Genomic DNA, 18,160 nt, shown 5'->3' with positions numbered 1-18,160 from the left:
AGCAGAATGGAATACGGCTCAATTGTCCCAATTTTCACGTTATAATAATAATCTCAAATCCAAATGAAGGAATATTCAAACAACTGTCGCAAATAAGACTCCAGGGATTATTAAATAGTTTAATAGCGGAACGAGAAACGTTGTTCGTTTTGATTTTGTGAATGTGCACCATTCGGTATTATTATGCGCACTTTTGAATGAATGAATATTCCGATGTATGCCATGAAGAATCACAATTTTTTTTTATAAAAAAAAATAATTTCAAAGTAGGTCACTTTGTGTGTTGTTTGGGGTTAGCACTATACTTGAGCATAATACACACAACTGAGCTCTGTGAAAAACATCAGGTACAATAGTAAATGGGGCAATTGTTTGAAGTAATGGGGGAAAAAACTTTTGTTATTTATAAATAATGCAACTGCAGCCTGAACATGGAAAACTTTTCCAAGAGAAAGTCAATAAAATTGGCTACATTTTACACACCAGCTAGCTGTATATTGATTTAGGCTGCAAGTAGACAGGTATCAGATATACTTCACAGTATATTATAGAACTGGTACGGCTGGTACTGGTATATTGAGACACAAATATTGTGGTGTGTCGGTTCAATCTTGTACGAATATTTTAAATAAATTTGATACATGCAACCCTGAGCTTTCAATTTGAATGTCACTGTGAGTGGAATGAATAACAGCGACTGGAAAGCTTTTGCGAATATATCTGGGTTCGGGAGAAAAGAAACAATTGTCACAATAAAACATAAATTTTCATTTTTCATTCTGTTCCGAAAGTTTCGGTGTGAATTTCTAAATATTTTTTGTCTAATATATCAACCGTCGTCACACGACATAAAAACGTTGACAAAAGGAAAGGTTATATCAGTGCGTGACACTTTTTTCGCACAGAAAATATTTTTTTCAATTTTTCATTTTTCTTTTATTGTGTAACATAACTCTGATATTTTTTTTTATTAGACAAGGCTTTTGTTGTTCTTGTGTGAAGTTATATAGGAAGAAAGAACTTATTTTTTTTTTTGTTTTATGCGAAAAACCATTGCACACGCAAAGGAACAATAAACGCTTTGTGTACGTATATGTATACTCATGTGGTGTCTAACAAACATCAAAAGTAATTTAGCATGCAAAAAATCACAATTTTATCACATTAACGTGTGTGTAATGGAAATGAATAACATTCACCTTCATGTTTACACTTTCAATGTAAAATGTGAGAATAACGAGCAGAAGACATCATGTATCGGGGACCAAGACAATACCATACATTCATTTAGGTCCACGCTGTATCATTGACTTAATAGGCCAAGAGAATGGGTGCATATCAGAATCAGATTGATGTTAAAAACGATGAAGGATTATTGAAGGTATAAACATTTTATTGAAACGATCGTGCAATAGGAGTAAAAATCTGACTGGTCTGGCACCGCATACATTTCAAGTATTGGTTATTGATCAATGGGACATTCACACAAAATTTGGACAATTGCCTGCAATGTTGTGACGGCTGAGATATGCACTGGAGCTCAGTGCCAGGCTGGCAATACTGGGAGTTCGGGCGATTCTCTCCCGTGCAATCAAACTCTCAGCGTGCAATCAATCTCTCAGCGTGCAATCAAACTCTCAGCTATATGTGTCGAATTCACACCATATTTCTTTGTATTCAACAAACACTATTCTACATTTTGACTGACTACGCTGTAATCTACATGCAAATTTCAAAGGATACTTGACACTTTCACCACCGTAATAAAAATAGTTTGTTTGGTAGAGAGAGTATTGGTTCGGGTGATTCCCGAAGAACCTTTTGCATTTTATACATTTTAAACTAGACTTTTTAGAATTGTACATGCCTTTCCCCGATTTCTCCGAATTACCTTTTGGTAGCCAGTGCGGCACTGTCTTGGTATAGTAATGTAATATGATATAGGCAGTGGAATTGTGATGTACTGATATGCATGCAGTCTCTCGGTTTTTACTTGAATTTAACTTTTCATGAGCGGATGTTCGTCATCATCATCACAAGATATACTTTATATCCAATAGATGATAGGTAAAAATAAAATCCGTATTTTCGTTCGTAGGCTTACTAGTTTTAAAAGTATTTGTAATATAATTAATAGTACATTTCGTACCTAGGACTAAAAGTCTTTTTTAGCGTGTGAGAAGTTTCCAGACGAAGTCGCACTTTTCGGGTCCTAGGTATGAAAACATTATTTTGCCGTTAGTTTGTTGAGGCTATTCATACCAGATACTTTAAACAAAAGAAGTAACAGATCTATTGAAAATGTGGCGATACGCTTTGCCATTTATGAAAGGTTATTATAACGCTCTAGCCGATATTTAACTTGGTCTGCAATTATTTTAATGTTCCTTCTGTGATCGAATTAATATTTTCAACATTTTCTCTACAAATGATGTCCATTTATAATAATTTGTTTTTCAGAGAGAGAAAAATCAAACTCAACTCAAACCAATTCCAAATTATTGTACCATAGGGGAATGAAAATTGTAATTACACGTGTATAATATACACTATACTTTCCATTAGTTTTTGCTTTTCTACACAGCGTCGGCTACAACCATTACAGCATTACACGGAAGAGTAAATTATAAAAGGCAATTTCTCCGTATAAAATTTATATCGCATTGATATCGTTTATTGTTTGCAGTGAAAATCGCTCGTGTGTAAAGAAATTTTTAAAATATTTTATTACAAACGAGAGTAAAACAAGAACCATCAATATGTGTACACCACATTGAACACGAAAAATATTGTTCAATTTTTACTTGTTGTTGCTTTTTTGCATCCAAAGGAAAATACGGTTTATTGAATTCCAACACAATAAAGGTTTGCGAGAAATATAATGCGGTGTGCGGTTTTGGTTAGTTTATATTGGATGTGTTGTATTGTTGCATATAGCGTGAATTATCCAGATTTAAGTTATCTTATCTGCAGGTTTTTTATTGGAAAGTTGGAAAAATACAGTAGAGGCAAGCCACTGAATTAATAGCATCACTTCAATAAACTGAGATAAATTTGTAAAGGCGAATCCGAAAAAAAAAATCAAATTTTATCGCCACTAAATTTTGTTCTACCTAGGCTAAGTAACTGCGACGAGAGCAATTTTCCCAAATGTCGAAGATAATATACCTATACTAGACTCAGTCTACCTCTCAGTATAGAGAGAGTATAACATCTTCACTCAGCACAATTTTATGCACATTTAATGCATTATCATCAATTTATCGGAAAAGTTCTAATGCTCCATTTAGTACTGCAGCTGGTATTCAACTAAGATAACCAAAAAGATTTATTTTCTCAAAATCTTCCATGAAGTTCGACGTAAATCCGAATATCTAATTTTGGCAATATTGTGGTTTTTGCGGCTAGATGTTTGTTTTTAGTGTGCTACCCAATGAGATTGCTAAAGTTGATTTTGTTGAAGCGTAATTACAGCTACGTAAATTAGTAATGTGTCACATGAGGTTAAATGTAGCTAAAATTTGGAATAATTACTCGTAGGAAGATGAAATTCGTCTTTCTGATTTGGGAGTTGTTGTCCGTATTTATATCAATCAACAAACGAGGACATAAACTTTAGTGCTCTGCATTTTGATTTTGATACGTGATGGCAACTCTGCAGGAAATGCCAAAACATAAGAATTCTGACATTCATTTGTGGAAGGGAATGTACGATTCACAAATCAGGAAACTTTTCTCTTTTCTTTGCATTGTGCCCATAAAACTGCAAGAGTAAATTTAACTTGAAATCTGCAATAGTAGAAAAACAACCAATTTTATGGGAACGAGAGATAATTCCACCAATAAATAATTTCACAGATAAAATAAAACCAATAAATTAGAGTAAAAAAAAGAGTTGTCCTTGTACCATTCAAGTACCGAACACAATTCACATTTCCTATTGATCAATTCAACCCATTTTCGACCTTTTGGGACATAAATTATATCTCGATTTACGTGTTGTTATTATTTTTTCATAGAAACACCATTAAATTCTGACCCTTTGCCGATCTAACAAACGAGCACACATAACAAACAATGCATAACTGATACGCTAGCCCACTCTTTTTCGCAGAATAAATATGATTTTGATACAGAGTGATGTGGATTTTCGGTTGTTGTTTTTTTTACTTCTCTGTATTTCTCTCCTTATCTGACCGAATTGTATACACAGACAATATAAATAATTTGTCAGGTTATGCTGTACTGATGTACATAGCAACAACAACAACAGTTCTGGCATACCAGGAATATAGCTGAAAAAGCGAAGGTTTATTCACTGGGGAAACACCACTTAAAAAACCTCAAGCTACCGTGCATAATTTATCTGATAAAAATATATGAAAAGCAGTTTTTTTCCTGCTATAGTAAATTACGGTCCGGCTGTTCGGGTACATAATTCAAGAAGCGTAAGAGTTCATAATAAAAAGAGTGAGTGGACAATGTTGTTTATTGTGGTGTGTAATAGATTTTCAGTTCTTGTTGTGAAGTTCACATTATACAATATAACAATGAGTCTTATATAAATACCTGTCATAAGCAATGCAGCCGTAAAATGTGAGGTTGGTGGTCCTGCTAATCCAGTGGCACCCAGCGCCGCACCACCTAATGCACATGCAAGACCACCCAATGCAACAACAAATATAACAGCACGTAATGGCGGTCCAGCGAACCATTGACCACAACATCCTTTACCAGAACGTTCAGAAGGTGACCTAGAAAGAATAACAGAAATAAACAATTTTGTAAATTCAAGTGAAAAATGGTGCAAAACTGGTGGTGTAACGTTAAACAAAAAAAATATTTTTTTTAATATATTGCTTTGCTACGTCGCCGTTGCCAGGAACATTACGAAATGTTTGATGATGGGCTTTAATGTCACACAGAGTGAAAACCGCATGTAGGAAAGCCTTTAAATTTAATATGTGCCAACCCAAAAAGTTCCCACATGACCTCCCCACAGTATATTACGATTTCATATAACGATGGATCCATTCCCATTGCCACAAGCCAATTAAAATCCTAAAACGATTTCGTGTAACTATATACTAACACTATGTTCTGTACAGTGAAATTACCTGACCAAATATTGTGTGAGAGAGAGAGTTAATAAAGCCGAAAGTTAATTTTAATAATTCAACGTTTGGCTATTTTCATTAAAATTTTCTGGATGTATTGTCAAAATGGATTTAAAACCAGAACTTTTGTCTGCATTGCCACAGTGACACAGAAAAAAAGTTTAAATGAATTTTCTCTGAACCCATGGAAATTGAGTTAATTTTTATAGAATTTGTTCATTATCTGATTCTGAAAATTGTGTTAATTTCTAGAGATTTTTTGTAAACACATAAAAGACCTCAAGCAATTTACAAAACTACGATAGAAAAATCATTTGTCAAAGAACTTTTTTTTCTCTGTGTCACTGTGCAGTGGTATGAATGGAATGTCCTAAAACTCATACCATTGATTTATGAAAATCATATTTTCATTTCGGACGAATTTTTTTTTAGTTGGAAAAATGTTTTCAGGTATTTAATAAATCTAAAAGTATTGCGATTGGGGGATATTCATTTAATTAAATTTGAACGAATTTCGAAATTTAAAAAAAAATATTTTATTTATAATTGAATAAGTTCATAGCGGATCGAACAATATCATTTAGTATAAAATAATTTAATTAATTGTCTTTTTGTACTATGGCGTGGAAACATATTTAATTCATACCCGTACTGACCACCGGATAAATATATTATATATTTATAGTATTCGCCATTAATTTTGAATTTTTTATTGATTAATACCTGCAGCACAATGGGATTGTTATAAAAACTTTTTCACACAAACAGCCCAATGAATTGGGTACAAAATCGGCTTGTTCAATTAATACAAAAGCTAACTTTATTAACCAAAAATATTCTTCAATACCACTACATGACAAACTCAATAAAAGCGATGCGGAATTTGTGGCATTAAAAAGCTTAGTACAGTTGACATTACTGATTCCAGACAATGTGGACAACTCTCTATTGTACACACCAGAAAGGTATCTATGTATCTTTTCGGACCTTTAATCAAGTGGCCATAAGTGCAATTTTGGCAGAACAATGTCTGTATTTCGGCACTAAATTTGGGGTAATACAAAAATTGAGGACTGATTCTATGTCAATTTATAAGGGAGAACACTGAAATTGTTCCGAAAACACGTGTAAGATTTCTGACTCATGCCCATAAGGTTCAGTAAGGTTACAAAACTGAAGATGTGTTGGGTATACAGTTCGAAAAACCCATCTTCACTCACAACTCATTACAGTAAAGCCCCCCTTTAAAATCTGAAGTAATTTCCTCAAAGTCCATCTTTGTATGAAATACTGTGCCCTCGCCAAAATAAAATTACTAATTGTCCTACTCGATAAATTTGATTGACTTGATTGTTGCCTTCATTTGAAAAATGTCCAATTGAAACATTACATCAAAGTCCACCAATCTGTACCACACAAATAAACATAGCTAACGCCGACCCGTACGAAACACCTATTCGTGTCAAAAGCCTTTAAAATCACTTACATTATCCACTCTTTGCCTTGTTATCATATACAAATAAATTGCCGGAGGCAATATAGACAGCCCCGTACGAAGACAAATTTCATAAATTCCTATTTAAACAGCTATGTACCGCTATATTTAACTATATTTCACTATAAATAAACATTTCACAGAAAAATATGATATTATATAGCTCTATATGCCTGTATATAGCTCAATATAGCTGTATATAGGTATATATAGATGTCCATATATGGAATCCCTGAAACCCCACACACATAACAAATTATTTCCATGTTAACAGAAACTCTCTAAGTACCATTTTTCCCAAGATATATCACTTTTAATAAAATCCAATATGGCCGCCGGCAGCCATTTTGTTAGGAGACCGGAAATAGTACAGATGCTTTACATTCGTTAATACCTTTCAAACAAAAAAAAAATCATGAAATTCGGTCAAAATTTACTCGAGATATTGTCAAAATACACCACGTTCACTGTACTTCCGAGTAGCCAGATAAGAGCTCACTTCAAGAGACCTAGCTCACGCTCCGGAGAACATAATTTCATAAATTTTTTTTTCCCTGATTGGTACGGTCAATACCTATCTAATAAAGCTAAAACAGACGAAATATGTTCAAATGTGGCCGACCTACAAGCAAAAACTGCTTGCCGCCCTGTGCCTGTTTCACACCAAGGGGTCTAACTCACGAGTCGGTCATCCGATTTCCATAAACTTTTTTTTTTGTCGATCGGTATTGAAAATACCTTTTATTTGACGTATCACTGACAAGTTTAACGTTTAAATGTCCGGAGATATCTTCGAAAAACCGTAAAGCACTTATTGGGCCACAGCTCGGGAGGGGTCGATCCAAAATCACTCATCTTCGAACTTAGCCTGTCCTTTGACATTACCAAACGGGAAAAAAAAGAATTTTCAAAATCGGATGCGTTTTACTCAAGTTATCGTGCAGACAGACAGACGGACAGACAGACGGACTTTTTTTCGCGGATTTGGCATCTCTAGACAACCACAATAGGTTTCCCCTTACTCAGGGAGTCCAATTCGACGTGTTACAAACGTATGCGTAAACCTATCAGACCCCAGTACTTCGTACGGGTCTAAAAATTGACAGCTCCTCACATGTGCACGGAACGAACTTTCCCATGCATGACAATTTAATTTTCGTTTTTTTTTTATCTAGAAAACCACCCATATTTCTAAATTATTTAAAATAGATTGTTCGAACAGTAACACATTATATATTATACATGCTAACCCACCCCATATAGCTGCATTGTCACACTACACCAAATGTATCGCATAAAAAACACTGTACAGTTTTGCACCTGGTCGTCGAAATATTAAAACCCGCTGTGTATTACCGTACCTACAAAGCTATTGTCATTAGAGCAAATAATAGCTTTTGTACATAATTTTAGATAACGTAAATATAGAGAGTCACATCCCCAAGGGGTGATATTGGTGCGACTGAATAAATGGGACCTGGGACACATACTTTTTTTTCGTATTTGTATGTTTTTCATATTCATAATGCTGTCATTTTTAATGAAATATAACTCAATGAGAATATGGTTGATAACAAAAAACAATGCCCATCATGCGACGATTGTTAAAAATTCAATTGACAAAAAAACATAAAACAATCGAAATGTAAAACAGAATGTGAACGTATACAAACGTATAATGCGAGAAGAGAATGACAATGTTGGAGGCGGAGAAGTTCGTTTTAAATAAAATAAAAGAAGAGCCACTACGGAGTAGTATGATTTTATGTTATAGCCTTCACAGCCGCCTATCCAATCTAGGAAATAAAATAAACTGGGCAAACGGGAAACTTTTTGTGGAAGTTTTATTATTTCTATTGTTGTGGATATTTGACGTAGATATTTTTGATTGAAAAACCAATCGCCTGTATTTAACCAAAGTGTCATTATTGTTTCTCGTCTTTTCGTTTGAATGATGTGCGAATGATCCGATTGAATTACAAGGTACTATCAGTCGGAACTACTTCTACCATCATAGTGTAGTTTACATGTCGATCAATTTTATCGGAGCTTGAAAGAATATGATTTATTTCAATTGAATGTGTGCAGCAACATCCGGTAATTTCCAATTGAAGGGTATATTTATGGTTGGTCGTTATCTGGGTAATTAAGGAAGTTGCGCTAAACCTTATGAAATAATATTCCATGAAAATCAAAAATTCATTCATGAAATTTACATACAAAATATTATCACTTTGAATTTCATATTATAACATCCTTTCAAACACTGGAAAAGTGTCCGACAAAACCATCTACATTTACATATTAACCGAAATGAATAAATTATCAAACCGAACCCAAATTACAGTCTGCATAATCGAATTAAAACCTTTTTACGGCTAAATAAAGTCAAACTTCTTATGTATATACTTCATAAATACACCATTTATAATCAAAAACGATTGCGTGTTTCCTAAACCAATATCGCACATAACCTTCACGTTGTCTGAAGTAATACGAAATGAATATAATGTATAGCAAAAGTGCTTCTAATAAAACAACTTCCTATCAAACACCGCTGATATTGTAGACGGTGTGTATAATTACCATATATACCACCGCCAGTCAGTTCTTTCAACCGAAAGAGAATTTAATTTTAAACAACGGAAATATAAACTTTGATTTTTCGTAATTATTTAGAAACCATAACTGCTTAAAATGGCGTTAAATTAAAAAAAAATGTTATAAAAAACGATTCTCTTTTTAATATCAAATTTCTCAGACCGTATTTTTATACATAGGATGGTTACTTATAATAAATCGTCCATACATCAGTCGAGTAAGCGTGTGTGTACGCCCTGCTGCAATTAAATTGTTGGGTAGATTGCAAATAAAACGAAACGGTCTCTAATGGAGTGTAGTGAGTCCATTTACGAAACACTTTGAAACAAATGTTTTATCACACAAATATATTCAATATAAGACAATCTGAAGAAATTATTAAAAGCGAAACTTTTCGTGTGATGTTAATAAATAGTGTAGCATTTACAATCAGCTACAATTTCACTTTTCTTAAACGTCATACAACTAATATTGTATCTGAACATGATACAATGAAACATTTAATCATAAAGAAATTGTATTCTGAGTCGATATTTACATCTCAAATGTCTCGACATTACGAGAAGGGGTAAAATTTAAATAGTCGCCGACTCACCAGTGGTCTCCGATAATCGACTAATAAATATTATGCCAAAGACAAACGAATGATACAAATGCAATCATATAACTCGTATGTATAGTTACATGCAATGTAATGATATTGAAATGAGTGAAATAAAAATGTATGCACCGGCAAATGGCGTAATTATGATTGCTTTCGATTTTCAATGGCATATACGATGAAAATCCTATTTTCATCATTATGATGGTTTATTATATAGCGTTGTGGCAAAATTATTGCATGGTTTAAAAGTAAAACTACCATGTAGTACACTCGTGTATGTTTTAATGTATGCAAAAACATGAATTATTATTTATTGCGGATTATAGTTGAGGTAAATTTTAATAACACAGATTGTGTTGCCTACCATGTATACACATGTATACATAAAGTGCTGAGTATGAAATCATTGGTGCTATTTTTTTTAAAAATTATTGTTTGGCATATTGCAGTAATTACAAACTAAAAGGAAAATATGAAAATTGAATTGAACAATTTAGTTATGATAGTAAAATTCGTTTATTGTGCAAAATTCTTATGGGAAAATGCAGATACAATTAGCAATTTTAGTTAATCAGTTTTGATTTTAATTCGTAATTAAAGTAACAAGTTTGTTTGCTGCATGTAATCCAAATAACCAGAAGGATGAGTGGTAAACAATTTACAGAATGTGTTAATTTAATGGGTTGGTTTTAGCAAAAATAGACGAAGTAGACCACATCATCATTATTTTGAGTTTATGTAGTGTAGAGGATATGGATATACATGAACAAAAATGAAAATCACCCAGTACATCAGTAGCGTAAAATGAACGAAACAAGTAAATTGATTGCGAAAACAGCGAAAAAACTATATTTTTTACAATCTAAACTTAAACGCTGTTAATCTTTTAGAAGCTGCAAGGGTACTGCAACAAAATCATTAAATCTGTTACTTCATCTATTAGTTTTTGATGCAAAATCTATTACTTCATTTATTTAACATACATTTCGCTATATAAAAGAATTCTAACCAGAGCTATTTGGGTAGACATCCGAAAACCAATATGTTTTCTTTATCCTACATTTGTAGGAACTTCAGAACTTCTTATTGTGGATTGTTAAATTTGGTCTAACAAATGAAAATCTAGATTCTTTTTTTAAGTATTTCGTTGAAGGTCGCGAGCGCATATCTAGCAAAAAGGCAAAAAATCTACATTTTCAATTGTTAAACGAAATTTTTGTAGAAACAATTACAAACCCCAACCAGTCCTAAATCAGAAACATGTCATATTTCACTTTTCCTTGAGTGTAAATCTCCAGACCCCCTTGAGTAAAAAAGTTTTCAATCTGTAGACTTTGGTGTTCTACCCACATAAGGTAAATTGGTACATTCAACTGCAAAGCCAATGTAACATAGATTTCTATGCAAAATTGAAAAAAGCAAATTTCAGTTAATTGTAAACGTATTCAATTTCTAAAGTTCATTTTTTTCGTTTAATTTTTTTTTTGAATAACAAGTAAACATGGAACCGTACTGTGCAGAGGGGATATAGCTTTTATGCGTAGAAAGTATGGAAAATTGAATATTTTCTCTGTATCAAATCCAATGATACAGCCAAATTCACAGCATGATGATATGTGCTGATGTTGACAAATGATGCGACGAAATATTTCAATAATTTCGATTTCTAGTTGCCATAACATCCATTCTTGAATCAATAATCAAGTGACGACGACAAAGGTTTGGGATGAAATTGTAACGTTGGGTTACAACATTGTGTCACCGACTTTTTCCGAAAATTGTTATGGTAATGAAATTTGGAATGTTAATCAACTCTTTTGTAGTCCGTTTTCATATTTTGTGTTACACTGTCGTAATAATGAACGTACCAGATATATTTGTGCTAGAATTACTAATTCAGTGTTGTCATAGGTGGAATTCAAATCAATTAATTACCATTGAAAACATATTTGGTTGAGGATTAGGTCAAAGCAGAAAATTTCGAATATAAACCACATCTATCCAGTCTCGATCTCCATTATACACGAAGGAATTTAATTTGAAACGATTTCGAGTCAGTAGAATTTTACCGAACAATGTCTTCATAAATATGGGGAGATATCTCATATTAATCTTCATTGATGTACGGGTTTGACAGCTGTTTATGAGAGACGCTGTTTCGTTTTAATGATATTACTTTAAATATTGTAATCTCGTATTAATTCTACCTCGAACATAAGAGCAAAATAAATATTCTTCAAACACTGGGGGAGAAAATAAACTCGAATGGATTTCTATGACAGCAACAGCAATAAAGAAAAAAAATATATTTTCATCTTGATGGATTTGTAAAGATTTATAGAGAGTGCGCTTAGTTATAACGCAAACGATATTATATATGAGAATATTTTGACAAATCCTCAATTCACTATGTATATACTAAGCATACGTACAACCATACCATAACGTGTTCTATATAAATGTCACATCAGACAAGGCATAAAATCGTTCCCTACTCTCCATCCTGTCAAGACTTTGTCATTCATTTTTATTGGTGGGCAAAGAGGAGAAGAAGAAAAAAAAATGAAATAAACACAAAACATATTTTCCGTTGAGCGATCCATCGATTAAATTCAGATATTGCGTTACATTCGGCCGTATAATGAATCATTTCTCAAATTATTTAGGGATCCTTCGACAATCTTATAGAATTGAAATATATTTATCTCAAAAACATCATCGGTCCTCAACAGTGCTATGGGTAAAATGGTTAGAAGTTGAAGTAGTAAATTAACAAACCCCCAGTTTTAGAGGAAAATAATAGATGTTTCCTTGTCACATTAGTTATGATTGATGCACACATACGCTTCATCTGAATGGAATATATAAAATAAATAATTCTCAAATGCTGCAATATCACTGTCAATCCTACATGATAAAAATATTATTCTGGTGTTTCGATATAATTTACATAAAAGCAGAGCATGTGGGAACTAACAAGATATTGCAAATTACGACTTTATCTTCAATGTTAATATTAGAGTAGTCTATATTTGTATGAGCAAATTACATTGTCGAGATGTCTAGCGAAAAAAATTCCACGTAACAGTTGATAGTGTCATAGAACCGAACAATACATTTTTCAAATCAATTACTGCATACCTAAACCATGTTTCTTAAATGACCAATGTAAATTTATCTTGAATGTTATTTCTTGAAGCACCCTATACCAGTATGGTCACATCGATTTCATAAAGCTCTTTTCAGATAATAAATTTTCGATTTTCCTAATTTTTTATTTCTTTCGGACCGGTCCAGCTGTGATTCAGTGTAATCATGAAATCGATATAGAAATTTTAGATATTATACAATACGCCCTCGCTTGAATCGAAATCTTCATGCGTCTTAATTAGATAATACATTTTTCCGTTCCGCGCTCATAAATACTCGTTTTAATAAATTCCCATACCACTCAAAGTCGATCTTCAATTTACACAAAGTGAACTTGACTTTCAACAACATTTCAACTGATGATACGCATTTACACACTCACACTACATAGGAAATATATAGCAAGGAGTGCTACAATTTGTACCTTATTCTGAAGTTATTACATGTAAAAAAAGATGCTTCCAGCTATGCTGACAATGGGTACATTTAATATTGTTAAATGCGTCACACCTTATTATAACATTGTTTGTTCTTAATGATCACTTCGTCTTACAGCGTAACATTTCATTGTGACGACATTGGATCATCAATCAAATTTTAAATAGCAATTTTAGACTACTGACTACTAAACCAATAACTTTTAGAACAATAAAGAGTTTTAAGACTTTAGGCGTCCACTTGAGAGGATCATATGGCACTAATTTAAAATTACTGTCTTAGGGAATAATAGCAAGAGACATATCGCTTCTGAGGACATATGGACAAATGAAACAATGTGTTTGGGTGGTGTCTATAAATAATCAGTTTCTCAAATTACGGCACATTGTATCTGTGCGAAAAGGCTGATAATCACATATTACCAACCTTGGTATACTATATGACATCAATAAAATAACGTCCTCACTACTAAGCCTCGATATTCGTAATTAGACATAGCTTCAGAAACGATCAGCAATCAATGAATTTAATTAACGTAAATATGCTGATAAGTTATTGTAGCAAGTGCATTACATTTTTCGTTAGAATCTATCACAAGGTGTACAAGTCAATTGTTATTCAATATTGATGTCATTTGAGAATAACAATAATAATAGTTCAATGTGACATGCTCCATATAGGAATATTATACTTTGTGGATGTCATAACAAGCCAGCTCAACTAATGTCATTACATTACAGACACACGTTTATAATAATGAAAATGTGCACGTTCCTCAAATTGAAAAACAGTTTTGAATCTAAAACGAAATAAAACGCGAAAAAAAAAGATATTGAAAACGTGTCACATAAATCATTACACTCAAACGCATTATACCTATATCTCGTTGTTACGTATATGTATGCACACTCAGTATGGATGTGGTGCAAATAAATGGCGCAATTTTACCGTACACACGTTTTAAGATCTAAGGAAAATCCATGAAATGAAAAATTTATTCCGAACATATTATGGGCCTTACGCCATACCGAGAGAGGAATATGTTTCGAATTTATGTTACACGCTTGACCCAATTTCGTAAAATTTCATTAATAAATGTGGAACACTCTTAAGCGAAAAGCTCGAAATTATTTTCTCGGGCTTTTCGTGATACCCCCCTGTGTGTCGTATAATAGGAACATCGTTGTCGGTTGCAAGTACATACATTTTTCGTTTGGTTGATTCAATTTCCAGTTTTTCTTTCCTTTTTTTTCATGCAGTACATACATCTATGTCGCTTATATAATGTGTAGTAGAGGTGTTAAACGGAATTCATTTGAAATGTGCATAGTTCCGAGAGAAAAAAACATTTTGCCGTCTAAAATCCCATGTTAATTAAATTGAACACCACCCGCACTAGATGCCTACGTATCGGGGATTTATGTCTTTTGCAAATTTCTTCGGTGGCACAGGTAACGTGGTACATTCAAAATTGTTTATTGGCCATATTCGTATATTTCAACTATTAATTTGAGTCTTTCAAAGTGCTCAATCAGCTTCAATTCAAGTGAAATTGCACAATAATTAAGTGGACAACATTATTTCCACCCATCGATTTTTAAGGGTACACAACACGATTCATGTTTGTTTGTTTGCCCTAAAATCGAATTCTCAATTGAATGTAGAGTGTAGTGCTTCATTGTCGGCCGATCTGTTTTACGTATTCATTCCATTTATGCACACGGGTGAGTAGTTTGTTAAATCCGAATGATTGGTGCATAGAAAAGCGTGCACTATTATTATGTGAAAATGGGAACATGCACGTGCCTCCTTTTTTTTTTCAAATTACACAATTTTACGGATATTGGGTGTGTTAAATTGAAAGTGCAGTCTGGCATTGACGAATGAACAACGTGTTTACAAGAGCAAAATATTAGTTATGAATAAAATTTACGCGATTTTTACGAACGTATCCTGCATGAATCCGTGGAATGCTTATGGTGAAGCATGTTTCAGCATATGCGAACACGAAGTGGTTTCTTGGAATTATTCTACGGATTATTTACTTAAAAAAATTGTGAATTTCGTACACATTCAATATTAAAAACGATTTTCTGGTTTACAAAATAAAAACTTTCGTTCATTACTTGCTTCGCAGGAAATAGTTATTTGTTTACCTAGGGGAGAAAATAGGAAACTCCAACAAGAGCAAAAATTTGCGACCAGAGAGAAGCGAAATGGAATTTCCTGTATCTCCCCGGGAGAACACATAATGACAGTTATAAAGAGGAAAAAAACTCTTGTTCACCCCATGGAAAAACAATTTCTCACCTGAACTGTCATCAGAGAGAACGTCAACAAAACGGTATCTACTCACCGCATTTGAGTGGCGAAAAACGGATTTTTCATGCTGCACGGATGAAAAATCATTATTTGAGCTTATTATACATGTCTGGTAAATTGTTAAACAGTTTCTCCGAATTGTTTTAACGTAGAATTGTGCCATGGAAATTATGTGAAATATTTCAAAGCCAGCAACACAGGTTGACTTGCTGCTGAGAAGGAAAAGATTTAACATTTTTTGCCTTGATGTGTAAATATTGCCCTATAGAAATATTCTACGATTTAGCTCGATTAATTTCCTGAATCCGTCAAAGACAAGCATCTAAACTGTAGAATGGAACATTTATGTTTATATGACACCAGACAAAACACAGATCCTTGCTTTAGATACATAATTCTACGTTTAAGGAAATGTTATTATCAACACTTTGCTTTGTTAATTAATGTGTAACAATATGTACAATTTATATCGCACTTAATTGACATTTGATGTACGTAAATATTATATTCATGTCTCCCGGTATTTCTCTGTCAATATGAACAGGGTATTTGCTTGTAAACTTATTTTACGCTCACATATTTGGCAAGGATACACACACAATACATAACTCACAACCACTGTCCTTTTATCTTCCAACTTTTTAAGTCCCTATTTGTTATACAGAAAGTATTCGAGATGTGGATTATGATACATATGTTTCACACACAAACAAAATAGCCTCAACCTTAACGAATGTCTGACATTGGTTTACTTACATACGGACTTGATTCGAATTCAAGAATGCTTCAAACTAACTTGAATATTAGCTTTATGTGTGATATTAGATCTACCTTTGAGACTTGATTTGATTAAATTCTATGTAATGTCTATAGGTATATTTCTACAATGTCAATTTGTTTGTTGTTTGGTGTGTAATAATGGTTGACTTAATAAAATTATTGCTTCGTAACACATGTGTGTGTGTGTGTCTAACAACGTTTATGGAACGAATTTAAGGATATGTAACAGATTGCGTGATTTACAGCCTTTCGGCATTGAGTTTTATCGGCTATGTCTTTTAGAAGGTACATGTAAATATGGGAAAAATGAAATTACTTAGCAAATTGTACAAAAGATTATGTTAAATCTGTTTGAACATTAACATTCAGCATAAATTTCGTTTCACAATGTTCTTTCTTCGCAGTGAGGGTAAATCCACATATGGATGGTTTAATGAATCACAATTAAGTTTCATAAGTTGAAATTAAGCCAAAATCAAAGTTAGACTTTTCTTCATTATGGTTCCCCACTTTTAAATACGTCTTTGTATTAAGAAAGCAATTGCATTGCATATCTATGTAACAATATCGAGTAACTTTATCGGATAGTTTTCTATGGGAAACTTTATTGTAACCCCATTTCAGAACAACTAATTGGATTAAAAAAACAAATGAATTCATCGACAATCATCATATAATATACCTGAAGGGTCAAACCAATCGTTGAAATTGTACATTTTCATCGGACTTACGTAAACTTTATGGTTCGATGCTCAATTCCATGAACGCGATAAAGCATCTTGAACATTACCTATGCTTTCATTATTATGTTTATGCTGGCCGCATATTACCAACCAGCAACTATAAATGTGCTCTGATGTGTGCAATGTGCATCACCAATTATTAAGGAACTATGCTCTTTTAAGCCTTTGAAACGATTTTTTTTTTCGTTTTATTTTAATTTAATAATTTTTTTGTTTTGTTGAAATAAAGGAAATTCATTTTTCGTTTTTGTTCACAATTCACTGAAATGAAGTATTTCAGAAACAGATGGAATGGTTTTTTACTCAAAAGAATTGGTTCGTAGTTCATTAGCATGGCGTATGAAGGTACACGTGCCTGTTAAAGTGGCAATGTGCCATATATATATTCGTGTTTTATCTGAGTTTGAGTATTGTTTCGCTCGATGAAACTTCCTCTTTTTATTTACGATATGTGCATAACAATATGAAGGTAGTTTTTCTATCGCATATGAAGTTGCAAATCAAAGAATGTTTTTCGTTCATCGCATCTACGTGCTTTCGAAACATAAATTTACCGTTTTTGGTGTTGACCTGATGGATATTTAATAATTCTCCATTGTTATTGTCGTTTCTAAAACGATGTTTTTCCTGATATAAAGCTCATTGGTTGTGAGCGAAAGCTTCAGAAATAACGAAGAAAAACATCGAAAATGATTAATCACGTATTCCAATTAACGAAAAATCAATCACATTGAAATTACAAAGTCGCCCTAAATGTCGAACAAAACAACACGAATTTAAATTCAACACAAACCTTAAAACGGTATTGAAGAAGGGAACACAGTAGAAAAAAAACCACTTGTTAACTCTTCTGAGAAATTCAGAACGAGATTCCAACGCCCATTCGTGAAAAAGGTAATAAAAATGCGCG

At 33.0% G+C, this 18,160-nt stretch overlaps 1 protein-coding gene across 1 annotated transcript in view; it reads right to left on the bottom strand.

Moving 5' to 3' along the window:
* LOC119081728 overlaps window positions 1-18,160 on the bottom strand; it is a 93,995-nt gene that overhangs the window by 8,924 nt on the left and 66,911 nt on the right. Inside the window, exon 4 of the mRNA XM_037190889.1 lies at window positions 4,570-4,754. Within this exon, the coding sequence (XP_037046784.1) occupies window positions 4,570-4,754 (185 nt within the window). The remainder of the gene's footprint in view (window positions 1-4,569; window positions 4,755-18,160) is intronic.

This window comes from Bradysia coprophila, unplaced genomic scaffold, assembly GCF_014529535.1.
Source record: "Bradysia coprophila strain Holo2 unplaced genomic scaffold, BU_Bcop_v1 contig_358, whole genome shotgun sequence".
Taxonomy (NCBI): domain Eukaryota; kingdom Metazoa; phylum Arthropoda; class Insecta; order Diptera; family Sciaridae; genus Bradysia; species Bradysia coprophila.
The sequence above is the reverse complement of the archived record's forward strand: the minus strand, read 5'-3'. Positions and strand labels throughout refer to the sequence as shown.